The 25,422-nt window shown below is 38.2% G+C and overlaps 2 protein-coding genes across 6 annotated transcripts in view; one reads left to right on the forward strand and one right to left on the reverse strand.

The window, feature by feature from the left end:
- The window catches only part of rims2a (regulating synaptic membrane exocytosis 2a), a 191,120-nt gene that overhangs the window by 119,761 nt on the left and 45,937 nt on the right, over positions 1-25,422 (reverse strand). For 2 of the 5 annotated variants that reach the window (XM_079624552.1, XM_079624554.1), the window contains exon 1: positions 19,174-19,412. The exons of 2 other annotated variants lie outside the window; for them this stretch is intronic. In XM_079624552.1, coding sequence (XP_079480678.1) covers positions 19,174-19,295 — 122 coding nt within the window. In that variant the 5' untranslated portion in view covers positions 19,296-19,412. Of the gene's footprint in view, positions 1-19,173; positions 19,677-25,422 lie in introns of those variants that run through there. One more of the 5 variants, XM_079624555.1, reaches the window with a different exon arrangement.
- On the forward strand, positions 3,807-13,558 carry LOC307005673 (uncharacterized protein; the record flags this gene model as incomplete). The annotated part of the gene is made up of 9 exons (XM_079626044.1): positions 3,807-4,136; positions 6,395-6,607; positions 6,723-6,858; positions 8,752-9,308; positions 9,580-9,899; positions 10,025-10,206; positions 10,313-10,571; positions 13,033-13,146; positions 13,302-13,558. The coding sequence occupies exons 1-9, from the start codon at positions 3,814-3,816 to the stop codon at positions 13,556-13,558; spliced, it is 2,361 nt and encodes a 786-aa protein (XP_079482170.1). The 5' UTR covers positions 3,807-3,813.

Here is a 25,422-nt window from a genome sequence, read left to right on the forward strand (position 1 = left end):
ACTGTCAAGTGACCGACCAGCATCGGTTGCGTCAATTCACTGCCATTCATAAATCCTCTCCTGTGGCCTCATGGGATAGTAAAGTGTCCATCGAATGCGCACCGGTAGTAGTAGATCATCCGGGGACTTTTCGATTGCATTCAGACATACTATTCTGTTGGCATACTATATAGTAGGGAAGTATGCGATTTCGGACGCAGCGTGAGGCATTTCAACTAGTATCTTCTTTTGTGTTCCACAGAAGAAAGAAAGTCACACAGGTTTGGAACGGCATGAGAGTGAGTAAATTATGACAGAATTTTCATTTCTGAATGAACTATCACTTTATCGTTGCTTTAAAACTCAAACTGCTCATAAAGCTCTGCTCTGACACTGGAAACTTCATTCATTCACCTCATCTGCATCATTTGACAAGTAATCTCAGACGGCGTTTACAGAAGCCTCATGAATAAACCCACAATAATCCTGCTGTTCTCTCTCTGTCTCTCTGTGCGGGGGACATCCCTCTCTCTCTCTCTCTCTGTCTGTCTCCCCTGCAGGTCTTCCTGTCTCACACATCACCCACAGCATTGATCAAACAATGTTGCCATGGCGACCCAGCCTCACAGAGCACTGGGCTAGTGGGAAGGGATATTCCATCTAAGAGAAACTTCAATTGTGATTTATCTCTCCTGTTCTTCCCTGTATCTTTCTCTCGCTCGCTCTTTCTCTGCAGCGACCAAAATGTATTAAGCCAAATGATACACAACATGGTCATATGGCACAGGCTGCATCTTCAATTAAAAGAAAGAATTGTGAAAAAATACTATTTATTTAATTATACATTGTCTGTACAACAAGCAAGGTAATAAAATGTTGCCAGATTCACGTTCATCTGTTTCTGATAAAACTGAACATGGATTTAGCACCACTCACTGGACATTTCACTTTGCAAAACGCAACATACCGGTAATATCATTTTGCAGAAATGTCGCCACAGGCACGATTTTCCAATGAGCATATTGATGTTTTTATGCAACCTATAAAAAATCTTGGTTAACGCATTTAATAAACTAAGACTAATAAACAGAATAAGACTATAAAAAGTGATTAATGTATTATTGGATCAATCTCAACCAAAAAAAAAAAAAGAAGAATTTTTTTTAACATAATTTGCTAAATGGAACCTATATTTGTGCCATTAGGTTTTTTCCCCCATATTCTGTCATTATTTTCATGATTTTTTCAATTATTTTCAACTAAATCTGCAAATTTGTATGCTTAATTGTTATGAAAATAAAATGTCATAAAATCATAATGATTATTTGCATATAGTTTCAAAAAAAAAAATCTTTGCATTTTGAGGTGAAATTACCATGTTTTTTGTGCAACTCAAAATTGCTGAGGGAAAAAATTACATTTGAACAATTATGCAAATCTAATTTATATTCGGAATATAAATAATATACTCAATAGAGCAGCACAATTCTGGATAAATTAAGAATCATGATTTTTTTTTTGTTTCTCCCACGATTCTGAACATATACAACTAAACAAAATAGCATGTAATTTACTAGAGGTTCTGACAAAATAGTAATTACTGCACACACTTTAATGAATAATTCAATGACTGGACGAATCAGTGTTTTTGAACAAATCTCTTGAACGAATGATTAATGCATTTTTTTAACATTCGCTTGTTGCCACCTGGTGACGTAATAATGTAATCAATACAAACGTTATTTGAAGCACTAAGTTACTTTATTTTGATCACTACCGTAGACGTTAGTGTTTATACAGGGTTGCCAACTCTCGTGCATTTGGTGTGAGACATTTTTCAAGCTCTGTCTCACTCTCTCACTCTGCCCAAGTAAATCTCACACCAAATTAAAAAAGCCAAGTGATGTTCAGACCGTTTGACACTTAACATCAAGAATAGCGAGAGCGATTCGAAAGCTGTGTGCGGTATTTTGATGCCATAGGATGCCGTCTGCGCAGCGCAGCACGATTTTAATTAAACCAATGAAGACCTGCAACCTCTTGATTGGACCAGTCTGTACCAATCACATTTTGTCACTGTATGTTTTCTCACTGTAAGGTTTTTACATCCGCTCTGGTTTTGGCAGACCGCTCTGTTTGTTAGTAATGGGTCGGCACAGGGAAGTAACCATTTCCTGAGAGAAGACTTTGGCCAGAGTGAGCCACGACTCATGCCATTTTGATGATATTATCTTGAGCCTTTTGCCTGATGTTTACCATGAAAACACAATTTGGAATAACCACTTAAAACTCTTTCTATAAAGAACACATCATCATCTAAATGTCTCAGTGTGACGATTCTCTAAAATGCAGCCGGTGCAATTCAGCAAAACAGCAGAAGTTGGCAGCCACACCTTGCCTCCTCCAATCAAGCGAGGTACAGGCTTCAAAGCATGTGAGAATGCACAGGAACAAAGAGATGCTTGCACAGAACCCCTGGTGCGAGTGAAGTCTAGTGTGCTGATTTGCTGAGTGTGTGTTTGTGCTGGCGGAGGAAGAGACTCGTGCTGTAGATCCCTGGAGTGAGACGATGGGTTGCTTCCATGGCCTCTCTCTCCTCAACACTTTAAACTGCATTAAACACACCATTCAGTTTCATGCCCTGAGGTCCTTCAGATGGTTACGGTGAGGTACAGGACCACTACCCTACTAATGCTAGAGATGGTGAGATCATAATGCTGATACCGTATATGTATGTATTAGTATGAGGGGCCGTACAAGCCAAAATCCATTCTTCTACTCTCACACACACACATTCTCCTTTCACGTACATACATTTATGCTCTCACACACACACATTCTCCTTTCACGTACATACATTTATGCTCTCACACACACACATTCTCCTTTCACGTACATACATTTATGCTCTCACACACACACATTCTCCTTTCACGTACATACATTTATGCTCTCACACACACACACATTCTCCTTTCACGACATACATTTATACTCTCACACACACACACATTCTCCTTTCACGACATACATTTATACTCTCACACACACACACATTCTCCTTTCACGTACATACATTTATACTCTCACACACACACACATTCTCCTTTCACGACATACATTTATACTCTCACACACACACACATTCTCCTTTCACGACATACATTTATACTCTCACACACACACACATTCTCCTTTCACGTACATACATTTATGCTCTCACACACACACACATTCTCCTTTCACGACATACATTTATACTCTCACACACACACACATTCTCCTTTCACGTACATACATTTATACTCTCACACACACATACATTCTCCTCTCACATACATACATATATACTCTCACACACACACATTCTCCTTTCACATACAGACATTTATACTCTCACACACACACATTCTCCTTTCACGTACATACATTTATACTCTCTCACACACACTTACATTCTCCTTTCACATACATACATTTGTACACTTTCACAAACACACTTACATCTCCTTTCTGCTTATATTTTGCTCTCATGTTCCCATATTTTATAACGCACATGTTCTTAAAATGTACTCTTATATTCTAATATTTTAACGCACACAAATACATTTTACAATATTCAAATGTATTTAAAGTATAAAGTATATATTAAAAATAATAAATGTATGTAAGAAGAAAATGTAATGTATGTCTGAAAAAAATATGTGTATGTAAAAGAATAATGTATGTATGTGAGAGAGAGTATAGTGGAAACGGAAGGCGTATAATGGAAACGGAAGGCACGTCTGGAGTGGCGCGATCGCGGTTCACCGGGAGGGACAGGTCCAGATCAGCATGGCAGGTGAGGTAGATGAGGCAGCCGCTGGTGCACTTCAGCAAGCTATTGGAGTTTTACGGAATATTTTATCATCTCCTGATACGGTAACATCTTTGGCCTCGTCCCTTGAGCGACCAAGGACAGGCTCATCCGCACGTAATACTAGCACTACATACAGCACGGTGGAAAGTGAAATGAGGGCACTTTTCAGGCCTGGCAGCTCACGAGCCGATGCTTCGGCAGGTCAAGCTGCATCTCAAGGCCAAAGTCAAACTGGAGGATCTTTGCGATATCAGACCCAGAAACACTTTGGCAACTGGAGCTCCAGGTCAAGGAAAAGGTAAGAACCCAACGGGTCTGGTTTTGATTAATGCAATGTTAGGATAATAAACACATGGATTCTGACGATATATGATTTATTTGTGTTTTTCAAGCTCTCGGTGTATTTTCAGAATGAAAAAGTATATAACGTTAATACATTTCTAATTGACTGCCTTTATGTATAAGGTAGCCTACTCGAGTCTAGTGCTGTATCATGAATAAGTCACGGCTGAAGGGCGTCGTTGCACGACACAATGCAGAATAATAACCCCTTCAGCCGTGACTTATTCACGATACAGCACTAGTCTCGAGTAGCTTATGGATTTTATAAAACGGTTACCACTCAATTCAAATATTAAAGCCACAAAATGTATATCAATGCAACTTTCATGAAGTAAAATCCAGTGTTGTAATGTAACGGAGTACAAATACTTCGTTACTGTACTTAAGTAGAAATTTCACGTATCTGTACTTTACTTCGCTATTTAAATTTATGTCAACTTTTACTTTTACTTCACTACATTTCCTAGATAAAATGTATACTTTTACTCCGCTACATTTCCACTAAGCATCTTCGTTACTCGTTACTACAAAATAAAATCAGAAGAAATGTGGGTTTGAGGTTTGGCGAATCACTGCTCCTAGATTGCATTGCGCACACTCTATTTCAGCGTCAAGCTTGTTTGTTACCATGGAAGCGCGAGCCGCGGCCGCGCGCGAATCCCAACGCGACGCTTCACGAGATAAGATGCAAGTGAAGTGGCTAAACTAAACCGCTGATTTACAATAGAAGTTTTAAACGACCGACATAAATAATCAGTTTGCAAAGCTCATCTTCGGGAAGGGGAGATTTACAGGTAAAGATAAAGAGACTGAGGGAAGAAGAACGAGAGATGGAGATGAGAGAGGAGAGCAGGTAGAGCAATAGCCTTTTGCATGCTGTGCCCAGAATGAGAATAACTTTATTACAATGGATTCCTATTTAACACAGATATACATATGTTTTTTGCCAATGACAGTGGAAAAATAATATGCCCCCGAACGCCCTAGCAAGATCACTTTTGGGACCTCTGTATTTATAAAACCCTGTATACGGCTATTGCACTGAATATAAAATTATATTTTTGAAAAATACAATGAATTATAAGGCTGTACAGAACAGTGCACTATTGCAGACTGATTTTTTCTTAGTAGAGCAGCTAACTTAAGGTACATGCAGTGGGAGATAAACGATAACACAAGTACAGGCTACAAAACACAAACAACAACAGGTTGTACCAGTTAATAGTATGCCTAGTATAAGAAATCCACAATAAAGTTCACAAACAAAGTTAACCGCTTGCTTTAATAAAAATAAAAAAAACTTTTTACTTTTACTTAAAATACTTAAGTACATTAAATATCAGAAAATTACTTTTCATACTTAAGTACAAAATAAATCAGATACTTTAAGACTTTTACTTAAGTAATATTCTAAAAGGTAACTTTTACTTCTACCAAAGTCTTTTTCTAGTACCATACTTGTACTTTTACTCAAGTATTGCTTTCTAGTACTTTATACAACACTGGTAAAATCATTAAAAGCCTTCATTCCGCTGGAGAAAATAGTCCCTGTCCGTGAATAGCGAGTCAGTCAGTAGAGAAGACTTTTACATTGAAAGGACTGAAACTTGTGATTGTGAACACAGGTTGCATTCCAGTCCAAAATTGTCATGTCCTTCACCGTATCCAACACATCGGCCAATCAGAAAAACTTATCAGCCGATATTTAAAAAATGCCAACTATTGGCCGATATATCGGCCTTGACGTTTTATAAAGAAATTATAGGCCTTCTTTCTGCCTTATTCTGATATATATATATTTTTTATGAAATAATGCATAAGTGTTCGTAGTACATAAACCAATCATATAATTGTCATAAATAAAATATGGGGAGAAATAGAAATGAGTGGTTATTGTTCAGCAGTGTAATTGATTTTAATTACAAAAAAAAGGTGTTATTGTAGTTCATTGTAGGACAACATTCGTTTTCTAATTCTGTGTTCTTGTTCATTTAAATTTAAATGTATGGAGGTAATTTGATGTACTCTCTGTCACCAGTTTTAGGGTAGTGTTTAAGGGAATGAATAATAAAATGAATGATCGCAAACTTTTTTTAAATAGCTGTGGTATGAATATGAAAATACATCATCCTAAATTGTCATGTTTGATGAATAGATTGGCTACAGATTTCAATTGTGGAAGAATAAATATCAAATATCTGCTTTGTTTTCTAGGGCCAAAACACATTTTCATGATACTTTCAACAAAGATGTCATCCTTCTTCCTACGCCATCAAGCAGTGTGGTTGTCAAGCATCGCTCAAAGCAACAGTTGCATGAACAAGGACATATATTGAATGGATTTGATTTCCAGAAATCCTGGGACCAGAGGACTGTCACTGAACAAATAAGGGATGCCTTCGGAGAAAAGCTCTCTGCTGATGTGAGGTAACCACATTGTCATATGAAGTCCAACCTGTGATATAATTTTATTATAATAAAGAATTTAAAGGTTATGTCAATTCTAGCTGTAAAATTTGCATGAAATTGTACTGTTTTTCAGCATAGAGTTTCTGATGGCATGTGGCCACAAATTGATTTCACCCAAACTGCGTGCTGGACAAGAGCTGGATGCGAGTCTCATACATAAAATATATAAATCAAAAGCCCTGTACATTAGACCATCAAAGCCAATTTTGGTAAGTTACATCACATTTGAATTGACCTACAGAGCATTGTAATAACAAATATAGCTGCAAGCGGCGATGATGGGCCCAGTGCCAGTGGCTTTAGGGCAACTCTGCATGACGGGGAAAATGAATTTAAACCCGGTAAATGTAAAAGAACTATATCAAAGTCTTCTGAATACGCCACATTTACTGCAGCAACTGTTAGTTGGTGGCGCTATAACTTTGACTCACAATAGTTACATCCATGCGATCAGCCTCCTACAATGAACATACAGCTGAAGTTTCATCAAAGTCAGTTAATGTATTATAATGTAATCCTGTTTTTTGCCATGAATTTGTTTAAACGCCACAGCCAAACCATGCGAGATATCAAAAAGCCTTCTTCAATTCAGCATCCTCAATGTCTTGACTTCATGTTGACCAAGTTTAGTGGCGATCGGATAAATTCTCTAGAAGTATATTGAATTCCAGAGCATGCGTTTTCCAAACAAACCTAAATAGCCAACTTCTTGTTGGGCGTAGCTAATGTAATGCATAGTGCGAAATAGGGATGGGTACCGAAACACAGTATTAAATGGGCACTGGAATGAGTGACGACGGAGGATAGAACTAAACATTCAAATGTGTGGTTACAGTTTAGATCTGTGATATTAGTCTGATTTTATTTTATATTTCGGCTTCCAAAGATTATAAAAATAATATATTGAGGTAAAACCATTAAAAACTATAGTCACATTCTGTCCAGCGCAACATCCTTCCCTTCAGTGCGCTGTCTTTAATCCCTAAAACTCAAACTTAACGACAGAATCAGCACGATCGGTGATTGTTGTAAAATGCAGTATACTGTTGCTAAATTGCGGGATGCGTTTATAAAAAGAGCTATTATTAAAAGCACACAAATCTGCGCAAGAGATGCTGTTCACAAGGCGGCGCGCGCTCCGAAATAGACGAGACAAGCGATTAGCAAATTTGGGTTTCATGTGTGCGTCTAAATCATATGTACACAAAAAATATGTCAAAATGACTGGCTTGGAGATTCACTTAAACACCGTTTATGTCTTAAATGGACGTTATGGAAATTTTTGGGAGAAAATATGGTGCAGCATCATCAGTATTAGATCAGCACTCGGCTTTAAAGGGGGAGCAGTCTAATATGCTGACGATATTACTGTGAATCAAACAACCAAAGGCAAAGAGAAAATCACTCACAGCTCTTGAATGAATAACTTTAATAAACATTAATCTATCTATGATAAACTATGCAGTGTTATTTTACATTTGATTACTTTATTAGATTTCTTTTTAGACCATACCTGAACAGTAGACCTTCTTGAAATTAAAGCACTCTGTAGGCCTATATAATGTGTATCTTTGTTTAATAGTTTATATTTTGTTAATCTATTGTTTATCTTTGTTTAATATATACAAATACGTTCTTGTATGTGTCAAAGATTTCAGATCCCGTTATAGGGGGCGCCGTAGCCTGCCACGCCTGTGTACCAGCTTTGGCCTGGCTTTTAAACTTTAAAGAGTTTTTGAGCACATTAAGGGCACCAAAAACACTGAAATAATAATCCTTAGAAAAACAATAGGGCCTTCGTACTTTCAGGGCTAGGGCCCTAATAACCCTTAATTGGAGCAGATTAAATGTTTTCAGTCATCTCTGAGATAATATTTCTGCTTTTAAAGAACTATGTATTTGGTTTTGTTCATATAAACTAGTGCAGCGTTAGTATACATGCTTCAAAATAAAGGAAATTTAACTAACTGAGTACTTAAAATAGAAGGGGACAGAAAAAATAATTGTTAGAAATATAAGCAGAGATCCTAGTGGTTCCAGGGACTGTTCAGTTTACTGTTGAACATTTTTATATCTGTAAATGTTTTTTATGTATTTCCAAGGATGATATTACAGGCTTTAGCAGTGAAGACAGCAACTGTGAGGAAAACAGTGGTTCAGCAAGGCAGCTGCGCTCCTCATCTTTGACACAAAATAGACACTCAGACAGTTTCACCAGTCTCATGGCTGCCTCCTCTGGCTCCCCACCAAACTGTACCCCTGAAGTTCAATCTTTTGCTTCGTCACTTGGGTCTGGAGCATTATTCTCTCAAACTCCTGCCTTCACCAATCCTAGAAGTATCTCCCCAAACCACAGCAGCAATTCGGCAAGCAGTTTGTCTAGCCAGCTGCCAGTGTGCTCACTCTACCCTTCCACCACCATTCAGCCTTCTACCTCATCATTAAGAGGAGGTGTTTCAGTTAATCCACCACTTGTGGATCTTACTGGCCAACATTTCTCACCTATCCAAGGCAGCAGTTCCGCTTTACCCTCTACCTCAACACACCATCAATCAGGGAACTATGATAATTATCTTACAGTAATGTCTGCACTGTCTGACGTGTCTTCTGATGATGAGGAATTGAATCAGGCCATACTCGCAAGCCTACAGAGTGAAAGGTTAGTTCAAATTCAAATGTTTTATGGTAGCCAATAGCAAAGATGCAGTTTTGTTGTTATAAGTGATTTTCCTTTTATTTAGGTTTTTATAGTTTTCTTATTTTAATTGGTTTACAGGTCTGTAGTGTAGTGAAGGGGTGCTTTACCTGCATATGATGTGTTTATTGCCCCTTAAAGTCAACAGATGTTTTGTAGATTGTTCAAAATTGTCAATGATCTTGAACACAACGCATACCACTCTCATTAAAAGCATTTATCTTGTTTGTTTTAGAAAGATCACAGGATGTCCAGTGCCAGCGAAAGATATTTTGCAAGATCTTGCAACAAAAATAAACCATCAGAAGATATGCAAGTTTAACATTAATCGATCCACAGTCCTGGATGGAGCTATTAGAGGTTTTAAACGAGGGACATACGATCCATGTCACACGATTTCTGTCAGGTTTTCTGATGATATGGGTGTAGCTGAGGAGGCTGTGGACTTAGGTGGACCAAGAAGAGAATTTCTAAGACTTCTAATGGAGGCTTTGCTACTATCTCCAATGTTTGAGGGAGAAGAAGATAAAATGAACTTGGCCTTTGACAGCACTGGTATGCATTGATTGTAATCTCACAGCATTGATTATTAATTACATAAAAAATCACAGGTACCGGTATATGTCAAGTCTTTGTATGCATGCACTGTAACATATACATAATATTTTCATTTTCTCTAGCCATGAGAGAGGACAGGTACTTCATTGCAGGTAGGGCCATAGCAGTTAGCCTTGTACACGGCGGTCCTCCTGCAGGCTTTCTGTCCCCAACCCTCTTCTCTTCCCTTGTTGATGGCCCCGAATTGGTTAAGCCAGTTTTGGAAGATATTGCAGATAGTGACCTGCACGAGAAAATTAAAAAGGTAATTTCTTTTCTCAGTTTTACAAAATGTTGTGGTTTGTGTCTGTTTCTACACTAGACATTTAATTACGGCACTTTAAACTTTTGTTTATTACATCTACTGGTAGATCGATGAGAGTAAATCATTTGAAGAGCTGCTATCATCAACTGAGCCACTTGAGGAGTATTTGGCCACTACTGGCTGCCTGAGGCCACTGCGAAGGTTGGAAGACAAGAATCAGCTTGTAGATGACATCCTGATGTTCCAAGTGATACACAGAGTGCGTGGTCCTTTTGAGAGGTATCCTCAGTTTTTTCGCTTTTCCAACAAGGAGCTGAAATCCATGCAGACTGTGTTCAGGGTTTTCTGTGGACCATTTATCAGGGGTGTGATTCTTCCGGATAAATCTGGAAATCCGTTTTTTCCGACCTGAAAATGATGCTATCGTAAATCATGCAAATAAAGCATTCTAGAATATTTGGTTCTTACCATCATTGCTATTTCAATGAGAAAAATCAAATAAAATTGGCAGCCGCCAAAGCAAATTTTTATCCCGCCAAAGCTTTATTTGATCGGTGATGTAGATGACTGACTGCTGCACTTGAGACAGGCTCATGTTGCAGAGAAAGAGAGAGAGAGAGAGAGAGAGAGAGAGAGAGAGCTGGTCGCGCGCGCACTCTCACTGTCTTCAAACTGTCTTGCTCTCCCTCCCTCGCGCATATTAATCAAAATCAATTGAGAATTGACACGATGGTAATAGGTCGGAAGACCGAAGTTTCACGTGAAGCATTCGAATATTTTTTTTTTTCCTGAATTACCGCTGGGTGATGTGAATTGTACTAAAATAACATTGTCGTATCTATCGTTCCGCACATTCAGCTGACATAAACCACACTTTAAATAAACAAACAAAACCTATTCAGTGATGAAGTTTTCTGTGACAAAACTCTTGTGGGATGTCCTAACTGCCGGGATAATCACACAACGTTTACACGTCCGCTACACGCCCGATTCGCGAACTAATGACTCCTTTGAACCGATTCACTTTAATGAATGGTTAAAACAACTAATCTGTCCTACACTGAACTCACAAGACATCTGAATCAGTGTATAACAAATTGGTAACACTTTACAATAAAGTTCAATTTTTTAAACTCTAGTTAACTACATTAGTTAACATTAACTATTAAAAAACTGCACTTCTACAGCATTTATTAATCTTTGTTAATGTTAATTTCACTCTTTACTAGTAGCCTTATTGAAATCCAAAGTTGTATTTGTTAACATTAATTATCCTAGCACTGCGAAGTAACAAATAAGCAGCTGTATTTCTTTTAAGTTTAACAAAGATTAATAAATACAGTAACAAATGTATTGCTCATGGTTCATGTTAGTTAGCCTAATACATTAACTAATGTTTACAAATCAAACCACATTTGCACAGAACACATTTTGCACTGTATTTCATTAAATGTACATAAATGATGTGTGTGTGTGTGTGTGTGTGTGTGGTAGGTGCGGCGTATATTTTCCTGCTTTTTTGTACTTTGCCAATCACACCTGTGATTTATGTTAGTGTTTAGTGTGCTAGACTATGCCTACCCTCCACACGAATTAGCAAAGTGTACTTGGGTGTGACTGGAAATTATGAATTTGACATGCGTACTATGCATAGTTTAATAGGCTTTAAATTCCTTGAGTTGTAATTAAAGGGGTCAAATGACGGTTCTAAAAAGAACATTATTTTGTGTATTTGGGTTGATGCAATATTTATGGGGTTTTAGGTAAAAAAGAAAAGAAAAAAGTAATTACACATACTGTGCAGTATTATTGATTTTTACAAAGCTCATTGTTCTGAAAAGCATGGTGTGCTCTGATTGGCCAGCGATCCAGTGCATTGTGATTGGGCAAAATACCTTAAGCGTGTGATGAAAATGTTTCGACCATTACCATATTTGAAACATCAACTTCCAAAGCAATAATGACAGGTGATAATGTCAGTACTACCTTATCAATTCAACCCTGAATCTGAACCGGAAAATGCAATGACCAAGCTGATCGATCAACTTTGCCAGTGGGACTGAACCAGAACGTATCAGATTAGTAAGGTTTTATTTCATTGGGGACATAATTACTGATTATAATGACTTGTACTGTGTTTTTACGCGTCCCGCTGTGCTACGGGGGCAGAAGAACACTATATAAACATAAAACCATGTCTGCATTTGTGGATCGTAGAAACTACAAACAAGCGCTACTCTCCACTGCTCAAAACTCGTGTTTGAATAGTCAGTAGCAAATTCTTAAAATATGAAAACATTTGTGCGGGCTCTGTCTGTGAGAAGCGCCAGAATGTACTTGCAAAGATGGAATTGCCCCACTTTTTAGAATCAGCTTTTGTGCACAGCCGGCCTTGTTTTCTCGGAGGTTCTGGAAACAGTCCTCCGAAAAATGCACAGCACACAGTCGAATATTTTGGTTTTACTGTTCTGGAACAGTGTTGTAAATAAAGCTTAATTATGTCCCTTTTTGGAAGGCCAAAAAAAGTAGTTTGGGTTTCGCAAGATCTTATACATGCACAAACAGTTTCATAACACACTAAAGAAAAAGGAAAACAAGAAATCGCATCATATGACCCCTTTAATATATTTATAGTTGTGTGTGTATATGTATATATATTTGTTTTTTGTCAACTTAAGTCACCAATGAAAACAAAACTGTCAACTTTAACTGATTTTTTACCAAGATTTCGTGATGGACTGAGAACACTTGGTGTGCTGGACAAAATACAAGCTCACCCGGAGAGTTTTCGCCCCCTTCTATGCTGGTCTCCTACAACCCTCACAGCTGATCTGGTTGATAGCCTCTTTACCATTCGCCTATCTCCAGTTGGCAGCAATAGAAGACGTACTGAAGAAGTTGTTGTTCCTTTCTGGAGAGACTACCTTGCAGATGCAGAAGGTAAATGTTTTAAGCAGTTGTATAAACTAAACTGAAATGTCTTCTCATTCGAAATTGATAATGCACTGTATCTTGTCACTTTTATATCAGTTAAGATTAGTGATGCATGCAGTTTTTAAAAAATCTGATTTCTGATGTGTTGCTTTTTCTCTAAGATCAAGAAGGAAAACAGAAGCTGGAAACAATTCTTGCCTTTGCCACTGGAGCCAGTACTGTTCCACCAATTGGCTTCTCTCCACAACCTTCAATTGAATTTCTTCACCAAGAGCATGATGCAGAAATGATCTCTAAACTACCCATTGCAAACACCTGCATCAATTGTTTAAAGTTACCACTGCACACCACCTATAGAGACTTTCAAGAAAACATGGACTTTGCATTGGGCAATACCCATGGTTTTGGCATAAAATAAGGTATGGACAGGCCTCCATCTCAGCATTATGTTTTAAGTTCACACACAGATAAATAAATAGAGTCAGCAGTTAAATAATTTCAATACAGTTCCTGACTCATGTTTTGGGGGTTGAATTGTACAATTTGTTGCAAAATCCACTTTCATTGTATCTTGCAGTTTGGATTTTCAGTAAGTTAAGTGAAGGCAAAAAAAAACTTGGAAGGGTTAGTTAACCCCAAAATGAAAACTCTTTCAGTAATTACAATCCCTCATGCTGTTCCAACCCCGTTGAATTTGGCACTCTATTTGTAGCCCTTATGTTGCCAGTGATGTTGACAATGAACAGAATTTACTTGTTTTCATTAAGTTTACTGATGAATTGTTGCACTGTGTTGTTCACCATGTCTTTTTTTGTTTTTGCATTTCATTAAAGAGGTGGTTGATTGCGATTTCACTTTTTTCATTTTAAATAGTGTGTAATGTTGCTGTTGGTGCATGAACACAGCGTATTACATCATCACTTATTACGTATCACAACAACAGTATCTGCAAAGTTGCTGCGCTGAAAGTTCAACGTAAGCAGAGATATCGTCTTTTAAAAATCAGGAAGTTTAATGCCTACAAAAACGACTCGAATGGGACTACAACGAGATACTTCCCGGGTTTTATACGTAACTAACCCACACATTTACATCAACCCTCTCTCCAGAATATGCAAAAAAAAGGGGCGTGGCCATATTTCTGCGGCTTTGTCGAAGAGGAAGAGTTATAGTGGAGAGCTGTAGCCATGCCGTCTAAAGTGTGTTATTTTCACCCAGCTGTCAGGTCTTCTGTGTTCGGGCTTCCTACGGACGCTGTAGTTCGTCAACAATGGCTACAATTTATGTTTGATTATGTTCCTGAAAATTACAATAGTAATTTGGCTCTCTGTGCTGCGCATTTTACGGAAGACAGCTTCCAGAATCTCCACGAATTCAATGCTGGATTAAACAAGAAACTGTTACTAAAACATGAAGCAGTTCCAACTTTAAACCCAGAGGCAGCCGTTGTTGGGCCACAACCTGTAAGTAAGACTTAATCATTTTAAATGTATTTGCATGTATAATTTCAGACGTAATGTTTTAGTTTTATCAAGGACGTAAACAAATGCCAGCGCTGGCGTTATAGCCACTTAGGTTCTGCTTGACTCTCTTCATTGCCGCTTTCTGGGTCTGATTCTGGCTCAAACTGACGGCAGTATTGACACCATTATTTACATTTGACCGGAGCACATGCAACTTTCGCCGTAAAGGTGATGGGCGTGAAGTTTCCAGACAACGTGCACTACGCAGTTTAGCCAATCACAACACACCGGCCCAACTAACCAATCTGAGCCCATGCCTGTTTCTGAGGGAGGGGTTTCATAGAATCAGGAAGTCAACCGGTCGTTCAAATGACAGAGGAGAAAGCGTCTTACAATAAAGGTGAAATTTATGAAAAATAAGGCTTTAAAAAAAAAAGACAAAGACGTTATATTGCACCCCATAGACACAATCATGCAAAGAAAAAAAGCAGTAAACCTGCTTGCTTAAGTTGTGACCTGGAGGCTCCATTTTGCAATTCATGGACCAACAATCATACTTTTGAGTTGTATTTTTTGGTATGAAAGTCTGGCTTCGTAAGCATTCAAGATTTAATTCCTATTCAACAAAGGGCATCAAATGTTAAAATAAATAATATCTCAGTCAATGTGATTTCTCTATCCAAACACTTTTATAAAATGATTTCAAAGTTTTACACGTTTTATCTTTTTTTATTTTTTTTAAAGAAGAACATTTAAACACACATGGATGTAAAATGTAAACATAGAGCTTTCAGCTCACAGAACCACATTAATAAAGGTCTTATCCCATACACAGCAAAGATCCATGAAATGGAAGAAAACTAAAACTATCAACATAAAAGCTATGACAGTAATTGTATTAAAGCTATCACAAAGCATGGCATTGTGTTCTTAATTTTTCTGTGGATTACACATCTACAGTAAATAAATATTTTGTGTTGACCTTTTCGGTTGAATGTGCTGTTAGTCTATTTGTCGAATCACATATCTGTTGAGGGGAGGGATTGGTTCCTTTTTTATACATGTATATGATTTTAGGAATGCCTTTCTTCTAGAAATTGCACAAGGTTGCAAAACAAATCTATACCATGATTTCCATCATCTTCGAATGGATCAAAAGTCTGCTCAAGTGTATGCATTGTTGTGTCACTGACGGTAATGTTAATTGATGGAACAACAACATTATTATTTGTCTGTAAGTCTAAGTGTGTTACGTTGTCATCAATACCAAATCTACTGTCTGTGTCATAAATACCATTCATACTTGGGTTATGCATTCCTGCATTGTTGACTATGCCCCTTTGCCACAGCTGAAGAGGAGTTTGCCCCCCTTGAGTTGATAGACCATGGTTATTCCACTGGTTCTGAAATTCAGCAGCACTTCTTTGAATTCGTGGTAAATAAATATAGTGAAGACAAAATAAATGAAGCTCATTAAGTGAATCTAACACACCATGTTCCTCCATAAAGTTGAAAAGATTAACAAAATGAAATGACACTACTCGATTTAGCTCTGCCCATAACCTCTCAATTCTTTGATTATGCACTGACCTGCCAGTAATAACACTATGACTGTTTAATCCTAACCTGTAAAGCATAAAACGGGCAACACCAGTATTTTCAAGGCCATGATCACACCTCACCCTAGATGGCATTCCAAAGTTCTGAACACCAGCAATGAATTGTGACAAAACACTAGAGGCTCTGTTGTTGTCTAGACAAGCAAGGTAGATAATGGTTCGACTGAAACCATCAACACAGCCATGAAACACCATCCTCCATCTCACAAGTTTGTGGTTTCCGTCTATGTGCCTAAGAGAAATTGAAAACAGAGTATTATAAGCTATTTGGATTTTGATGCTTTGTCTATTTTAGTTAAGTCAAGTCACATTTATATAGCAATTTTTACAGTATTTTTTTTTACAGATTGTTTCAAAGCAGCTTTACAGAGATAACAGGAAAATGATGCAACAAAGTTTTGTTTCCTGTAGCTGCAGACCTCAAATTTGGAAGGTAGCACATATTTCTAATTTGTATCTCCCAATTTGAGAACAACTGATTTAAAGGTGCAGTATGTGATTTCTTAGAAACGATGTAGCTATTTCAAATCAGCAAAAGACACGCCACCCACCCAAAAGGATCACACCCATATCTTGATAGCTCCACCCCCAAATTCACAAACATACTATGCAACACAGACACCTCCCCCATCATGAATGTATGTCCCCTACTGCTGACTGGCTACAAGTGTGTTTTGGTGCTACGATCCTTTAAACAGTGTTTTTCAGAAATTGTACAATTGTGTAGGAATTGTGTAGAAATTGTGTAACTGCTACTTCCATCACGTCCTAGGGGGTTGTGAGAAACTTACTCTTGACTTTGTGCTACTACATTTACACTAAGTTGATTTTTAAGGAATTTACTCACCATAATTGATTTGGAGTTGCAACACTGTAAATTCGTCGTCGGATTGTACGCCGTCTTCTGAACGACCGTCCAATAGGATCGATTTCATGTAGACTCTGTCTGACACGCCACCTTTGAATGCGTAACCCACGTGACCTCAAGCTCCCATGCACATATCGTTCTCCTGCGTTTGTTGTCGACTGAAGAATTTCACCAACAACTCTGTTCAGGTTGTCACTTGATAGTGTGGCATACGTCAGTGGCTGAACACCCAGCTGCTGTCTGTGCCTGTACAGAGTCCGAGAGCTTACGCCTAAGCACATTGCAATGCTTTGCCAATTCATTCCCAGGGATACCAAATGAGAAATTTGCTCTGCTGAAATGCTGTATCGAGGTCTGCCCTGATGTCCAGTAATGACAGGTGGAAGCAACAGGACATTACTGTTCTCGGACCTGACTCTTTGTCTGGATTCATAAGCAGTCCGCACTAAATTTAGACATCCATATAAGGACTCCAGTGTATTTACTGCTGCTCTATTTCTTGAATCCTCAACAAATCTTGAGACTGACAGAAATCCAGAAAGGGTTTGAATGTGATCACAGAGTTCTCTATGCAGCCTATCATGCACAAACGAATCTGCTTCTCTTTGCAGTTGGTCAATACATTCCAGCACATTATTAAAAAATTGTCTGATTTCATGTTCATTGCTACTTACTCTGAAAAGTAAAAACTGTACTTGAAAAGAAAACAGGATTACTTTGAATAGCATCATTGTAAAGTTGTAATGAAGAGCTGAGCAAATCTTGCACATGTATTTCCTGGTCTGAGTGTGACTTCCTGCTTAAAGAGGAAGTAATGGATACCAAAAAAAAAATATATATATATATATATATATGTGAAAGGAGAATGTATGTGTGTGTGAGAGTATATATATGTATGTGAAAGGACAATGTGTGTGTGTGAGAGAGTATATATGTATGTGAAAGGACAATGTGTGTGTGTGAGAGAGTATATATGTATGTGAAAGGACAATGTGTGTGTGAGAGAGAGTATAAATGTGAGAGAGTATATATGTATGTGAAAGGACAATGTGTGTGTGTGAGAGAGTATATATGTATGTGAAAGGACAATGTGTGTGTGAGAGAGAGAGTATATATGTATGGACGTGACAGGAGAATGTATGTGTGTGTGAGAGTATAAATGTATGTACGTGAAAGGAGAATGTGTGTGTGTGAGAGTATAAATGTATGTACGTGAAAGGAGAATGTGTGTGTGTGAGAGTATAAATGTATGTACGTGAAAGGAGAATGTGTGTGTGTGAGAGTATAAATGTATGTACGTGAAAGGAGAATGTGTGTGTGTGTGAGTATAAATGTATGTACGTGAAAGGAGAATGTGTGTGTGTGAGAGTATAAATGTATGTACGTGAAAGGAGAATGTGTGTGTGTGTGAGAGCATAAATGTATGTACGTGAAAGGAGAATGTGTGTGTGTGAGAGCATAAATGTATGTACGTGAAAGGAGAATGTGTGTGTGTGAGAGCATAAGAATGGATTTTGGCTTGTACGGCCCCTCATACATTTTGTGGGCAAAATCAACGATGATAAAACAAAAAAGAGGTGGAAATATGTTAATGGTGCCTCTGAAGAATAATATTAATTTGGCAATTCAAACTAAAATTTTGTAGATCATTTAAATAGCTATAACCATAGACTATAACTAGGCTATAACGTATAATTTAATGCTCAAATACTTAATTTCATATTTTAAAAATAAAACTGATTTTTTATCAGGTAATGATACAGCCTTTGCTGTTCAATCAAAATGCAAACAACAGTGATGAAATGTGTGTAATATTCGCATACTGAATTGCAATTGGACATCTTTCTTGGATTTATTAGCATAGCGAACTCTGATTGGTCCTTTCTCACACAGCCGCCACTAAACAAGATGCGTGCTGAGTGTCATGACAACGGCTGCGGCATTTCATTTACTCAGAAGCAGAGCCACCTCAGACCTCACAGACGCCCCATACACACAACTCCTAGCTATTCGTGCCTCTCACACACTGATATTTCCTTCAGGAAATGCAAATATAGTCACGTGTGATGTGTTACAAACTCACCCGATGGTGCTGAGCGCCTGTTCCAGGAGCTCCGTCTGCAGAATATTCTGCGGCGGCGTGAAAGCCCCATTAAAATGAGATAAAACCGAGCTACAGAACTGACGCAATGTCTCAAACTGCATTTTCCCTCTTCCTCTCCGATATCCTGCGTATATTCCCGCTTTCCCTCAGATGAAACTCCTCCAGCGCTCCTCGCTCCGGACGCGCCGCATCTCCAGCGCAACATAAACACGATTCAACTTCCCGATGTGTTCTGATCCCGAGGAAAAGTGCGTTTGAATGAGGAGAGCGGACCGACACCGGCTCTCCCGGACATTGTGAACCGATCTTAAGAGAGAAAGCGAACGCGCAGCGCGTCCTAAACGCACCGGAGATCCCTTTGCGCCTCTAATTATCCACAGTAATCACGATAAACATCCATGCATACGCACGCACGCACGAAAGCGCGTCGCGTCCGGATTCTAGAGAGCCCAGGCTCACACACAGGCTGTCAGGATTCTCTCTCAGGAGCACCAGAGCAGCACTACACATCCTCTACCAGCATCACAGCGCATGTGGCGTAGGGAGGAGGAGGAGGAGGATGAGTGGGTTGGGGGGGCTTTCTTTCTCCCACATCATTAAGGGTTTTCTGTGGAGAGATGCTCTGCTCTAAAAGACAACTATTGTGTGTGGATACTTGATGACCTGAAGGGAGAAGGGCGTTAGAGGAAGAGAAAACGCTGAGTGCACTGCCCTGAGGACACAAGGAATAAGAGGGCTTTTAAACATGCATTCTGACCTTAAAAAAAAAAAAAAATTCTATATGCATCTTAAAGGGAAGCAGGGCCGTTAGAATTTACTCTTATTATGAGAGAGATTTTAAAGCCATTAGCACGATGATCAACAGTATTAAATCAAGAATGTATGCTTACATTGTACATGCATTTTGAAGTATTATTGACTATATATGACTAGATAGATAGATAGATAGATAGATAGATAGATAGATAGATAGATAGATAGATAGATAGATAGATAGATAGATAGATAGATAGATAGATAGATAGATAGCTCAGCTGCAGTAATTGTTTAGAGATCAGCATTTAAAGCATTAGTCTAGACTGGTTTGGAGAGCAGGTGTGAGATCAGAACGCTGCTATTACTGGTTTCCTGCAGGTGCATCTTTCATTTCTCTTAATAACTCTCTCCGGACAAAACCACCATATCACAACATCAGCTCCCAGTGCCAAGCCGAGAGCAGGAGAGTGCATTACGTCATACTTGTAGTGAAACTTGTGCTGACCTCTTGAACAAACGAGACCATATGCTTCTGTCTGTCTATATTTGCAGTATTTGCAGTGACAACAGAAGATAAGCTACCAACCCTGCATTAGTTTTGTCAAACTAATTTCAGTACTAAAACAACCACTGTTGTATGTGGTTCAACCTAGGTGTCACATTGCATCTAGCTCCGATAAAAACACTAATGGATTTTATAGATGGAGGGGGAGGAGATACAAGCGACAAAAACCCGCAAAAACCCAGAGAAACAAAACGGCTGTAATTAAATCCGAATCCCAGTGTAATTATTATTGTTTCATCTAGCAGTTTCACCCACACTCGCGCCGCGTCTGAGCCTTCGCTCCAATGACACCTCTGAGACCAAGACAAATTAGGCTCTTCCCACATTATTTCAGGATATAAATAGGCTGTCAGCACTTTTTCATGAGAGGAGAATCAGAGTTAATTTAAACATTCTTTAAGATTAATGGAAGTGCTTTTCTGTGATTTCCTGAGCTCTATTCCTGGGCATCAAACTATTTAACACAGTCTCCCGGTGAACGGTCAGACCGTTCTTATCCACTCTGACAGCAGTTAACCCCAAAAACACCCCTGCCACTTCCCATTGAACAGAAGTAGGGCCTGAAATGACTCAAAAACAGACTATTTTTTAAATTATTTTTCCACACAGACACTCAGAGGTGCTTCATAAAATGTTGATCGTCAACCTTGAGAGGTCAAACAAAATATTATATGAACTGTTTTTTTTATTAATTTTGTATGAAGTTTGCAACCCTTTATGAGGTTTGCGACTGTTTTTACAGTTTAACGCCTTGATTATTCTGATTCCTCCAGTAGATAAAAAAGCAAATAGACAAAATTAAGAATAAAAATATATATATTTCTTCCGTGGAAGACATTTCTGCAACTTTACAGTATATCTGTCATTGTGACTATAGATCTTTACAATGTGACTATTTCTTATTTTAAAGTCTGCAGGAAATGAAATTTGTGATAGTCTTTTCTTCCATATTGCGACGTATATCCGAGTGAAATGGTGAAATGGCTCCTCGAACAAGAAAAAAATGAGGACGGGACTTGATTTTTGTCCATCAGCAATTGATCTGATGGTTGTTGTTTGCTATTGGTCGATGTCATGTTAGTTATTTTGATTAAAGATTATTAGAGCATGTGTACAATATGTGCACAGATAAATTATTTATAATAAATACTGCAATATTCCATAAAAAAACAAGAATTGTCCATTTAGATTTTTATGGCGAGATTTGGGGTGGAAACAGACTTGCAAAAGACTCGCAAAATGTTCATGTTTTGGTCCTTTTTTTTTATTTTATTCTTGACAGGGACAATGGACAGTAAAAAAATGCCCCAGAACTACAGTAAAGCTAAATTTCATCTGCTGTCCCTTACAACAACAGCATACAGTGCTTACAGTTCTCTGATGATTTAATTTCGGTTTTGCTTTCGGCTTCCAACGATTATGAAAACATGCCACCGCATTCCTTTCCTTTCCTTTCAAGTCGACATGAGAAATCAAAATTGACCCTATTTACTTTGTTGGCGCATATTACTAGTCTTGTGGTGAACAATTCATCCGTGCAGGCTAATACACAGAAAAAAAATGGTTTGCGGTGGTAATCTTTAATCAAAATCTGAAAAGATACTTCCAGTCTGGAATGGCGTTCCTTTTCTGATGACGTCAGTTTGACGGCTTGGGTTGAAACCGCTTAACCACTCCCCTCGAACCGTTAGTCTGCTATGAGCAGAGATGGAGAGGAGGAGCGCTAGAGTAAAACCCTGCCCTCTGTTCAATACTCCTTTCACTTGGAAATACGTCACAACACTGGAGAAAAGTTGTTTGCAACTTCCGGTTCACACAGACTTTAAAGCGGTGCAATGTCGCCCTTCCTTCGTAACATCCAAATCAAGTAACATAACAGTATCCTGCCAGATATGCTCGGAAAAGAAAAATAAATAAAAGTGTATTGAGCTGCGAAAGAGAAGCTGTTCCCGAGGTAGCTTTCTGTGCGCGCATTCTGATAAAAACACAGACAATTGGCTACTTTGGGCTTCGGGAATGCGCTTAAACGGACAAATACACACAAAAATATGTCAAAATGCCCATCTTGGCGAGTTTTCACTTAAAGTGAAAGTCATTCAATGTTAACCAAGCAACAAAAGAAAACGAGAGAATCATTCACTGTTCTTCAATTAATAACTTTAGTAACTTCAAAGTATTCTTATTAAAGATGAGTTTTATTTTTACATTTGATTACCGGTACTTCATTTCTGTACAGTAAGCTATTATTAGTTAGTAGTAGACTAAATTGTTAATTTCATTTGTTTATTTTTTCAATTTTAAATGCTGCCTCGCTACCATATGGCAGGCACATTTTCAACATCTAACCTTTTGGGGGTAACATGTTAATTCAAACAGAAAGTGCAAATGAGCATTTACAGTTTTCGTGACAGAACATGCTATATGAACCGATCTGATCGAAAAGAGCAGCACTGCTGTCACAGTAGCTTTTTATACATTTCACAGCACACTCGTTGTGTTCGACAGGAAATGTCAGACGGCATCCGTGAAAAAGCAGCTTAAAGCTCACCTGCTGTCCTGAGCCTTTCACAGACATCTGCCAGGTAAAGAAGCCAGGGAGGAGGTGGAAAATGCATTGCACCATCATTTTTTGTTGTTGTAGGAATGGGCACGAGTATCTAGAGTATAAGTTCTTGTGTTCAAATATCTGATGGTAAAGAATAGACGCATGGGATGATTTCTAAAATTGTAAATATTTTTGAGTTTGAGCTAGTTACGCCAAGGTCATGGGTGTGGTTCCCATGATTCCCAAGATTGAGGTCAGTTTATTTGTTTTCTTATTGATACTTTTATGCAGCACACATAAAATGGATAAAAAATTACAGTAGCCTAAAGACATTTATAATGTTACAAAATATTTATATTTCAAATAAACACTCTCCTTTTGAACTTTCATCAAATAATCCTGAAAAGAGTTTCATGGTTTCCACAAAAAAAATATGAAAGTCCCCATAAAATCAAAATATACGTTTTTTAGCCTTAAGGTTATAAGCTAGTGTCCTCCAAAACAATAAAAAAAATCACATTTTAAAAGATATAAGCGTTCAAAACTTACAGTTTATCACTTCTGCCAATATGGATCAATGATTTTGATGACATCATTCTGCACTTCAAACGAAATGCTATTGGACATTTTTAAAAAGGGGAGGAGCTGTTCGATTTATCCCGCCCTGTCTTCCTGTTTCGGTGGAAATTACGTCAACACATTGCATAACACTGCGCGTATCAAGGCACTTCAGTGGGCCTTTATAAGCAGCACAACTGCTTTTCAACATTAATAATAATAAGAAATGTTTCTTGAGCAGCAAACTAGCATATCAGAATGATTTCTGAAGGATCATGTGACACTGAAGACTGGAGTAATGATGCTAAAAATTCAGCTATGCATCACAGGAATAAATTACATATTTTAAATTGTAATAATATTTCACAATATTACTGTTTTAACCGTATTTTGCTCAAATAAATGAGAACATAAAAACATCTTACCAGCCTCAAACTTTTAAATGTTAACGTCCACGTCCTGTGTGTCCTTAACCTAGTCGGTTCAAATAAAATCATAAATGTCGTTTTTTAACTTGACACTTGTCTTAAAAACAATAAGATGCGCTGAAACTTCCAATGAACATCTGACACGTCTAAACTGACCAACAAATAAGTGACGACAGTACATCATATAAGTGGAAAAGTGCAATTTTCATTTCAAGGGTTTGTCATTCAAATGTGCTCATGTCAACACAACACACACGAACAGCAGGTGAGATCAGCCCCATCCCTGTGGCACATGCCCAACATTCCTCTCCTCCACAGGTATTCAGGAACGGAAAATCAAACTAACACACAGCGGTCGCCTCGGATTCAAGGGAGCAGGCATCTGTTTCTATGGAGACATCTCTCCAGGACTGACCTCTGACCCCTGAGCAGTGAAGCTGATACTGACATCCCAGCAAAAGAGGGAGAGAATTTGATACCAGGGCTCAGAGAGACACCGCCGCTGTGTGGGACAAGATGGAATCACACTCACTGCTCACAGTGCACTAGCATCTCTCTGCAGATTAGAGGTGTAATGTTTGATAAATGTGTTTTGACTCCCTGCATTTTTTTCTAGAGCAGGTTTCACCATAAATGACTGATTGTTATTTACCTGTCTAACGTGTTCAGCACCAAATTAGCAATAGTAAACGTAAAAAAAACCCCAGATGGAATCTGAATGAATGAATCGCATGCTCCAGCTGTTGTTTCCCCAGCTTCAGTTTCAGAGAACCCAGCATGAGGTTCATGTATGCATGTGTTTAAAAAAAAGCTACTTTTCATGCCAGGTTAATTTTATGTCAGATAATATCTATCTATCTATCTATCTATCTATCTATCTATCTATCTATCTATATAACACACAGCAGTATGTTATATATATAAAATACACACACACATATATATATATATATATATATAACACACATATATACTAATATACCTCTTAGTATATATATATATATATCCATTCTATCTATCTATCTATCTATCTATCTATCATTAACCAGCAATGCCCTAGAAACCTAGTTTGTGCCTTAGTAACACCCTAGCAACTGCCTAAAATGCCCTAGAAAGCAGCAACCATCCAAAACACCCTTGCAGCATCCTAGCAACTACTCAAACATCTAGCAATGTCCTAGCAACCACCCACAACACCTACTAGTAACATTGTAGAACATTCTACTAGTAACCACAGACAAAAACCAAGCAATTCCCAGCAGCATCATAGCAATCACTTAGCCAGGCAACCAACCAAAACACCATAGCAACTACTTAAATAACCATAGCAGCCACGTAACCGCTATTTTTTAATCACTATGGTAACTTGTCTAGCA

Source organism: Phoxinus phoxinus (assembly GCF_949152265.1).
Source record: "Phoxinus phoxinus genome assembly, chromosome: 10".
NCBI classification, from domain to species: Eukaryota; Metazoa; Chordata; class Actinopteri; order Cypriniformes; family Leuciscidae; genus Phoxinus; species Phoxinus phoxinus.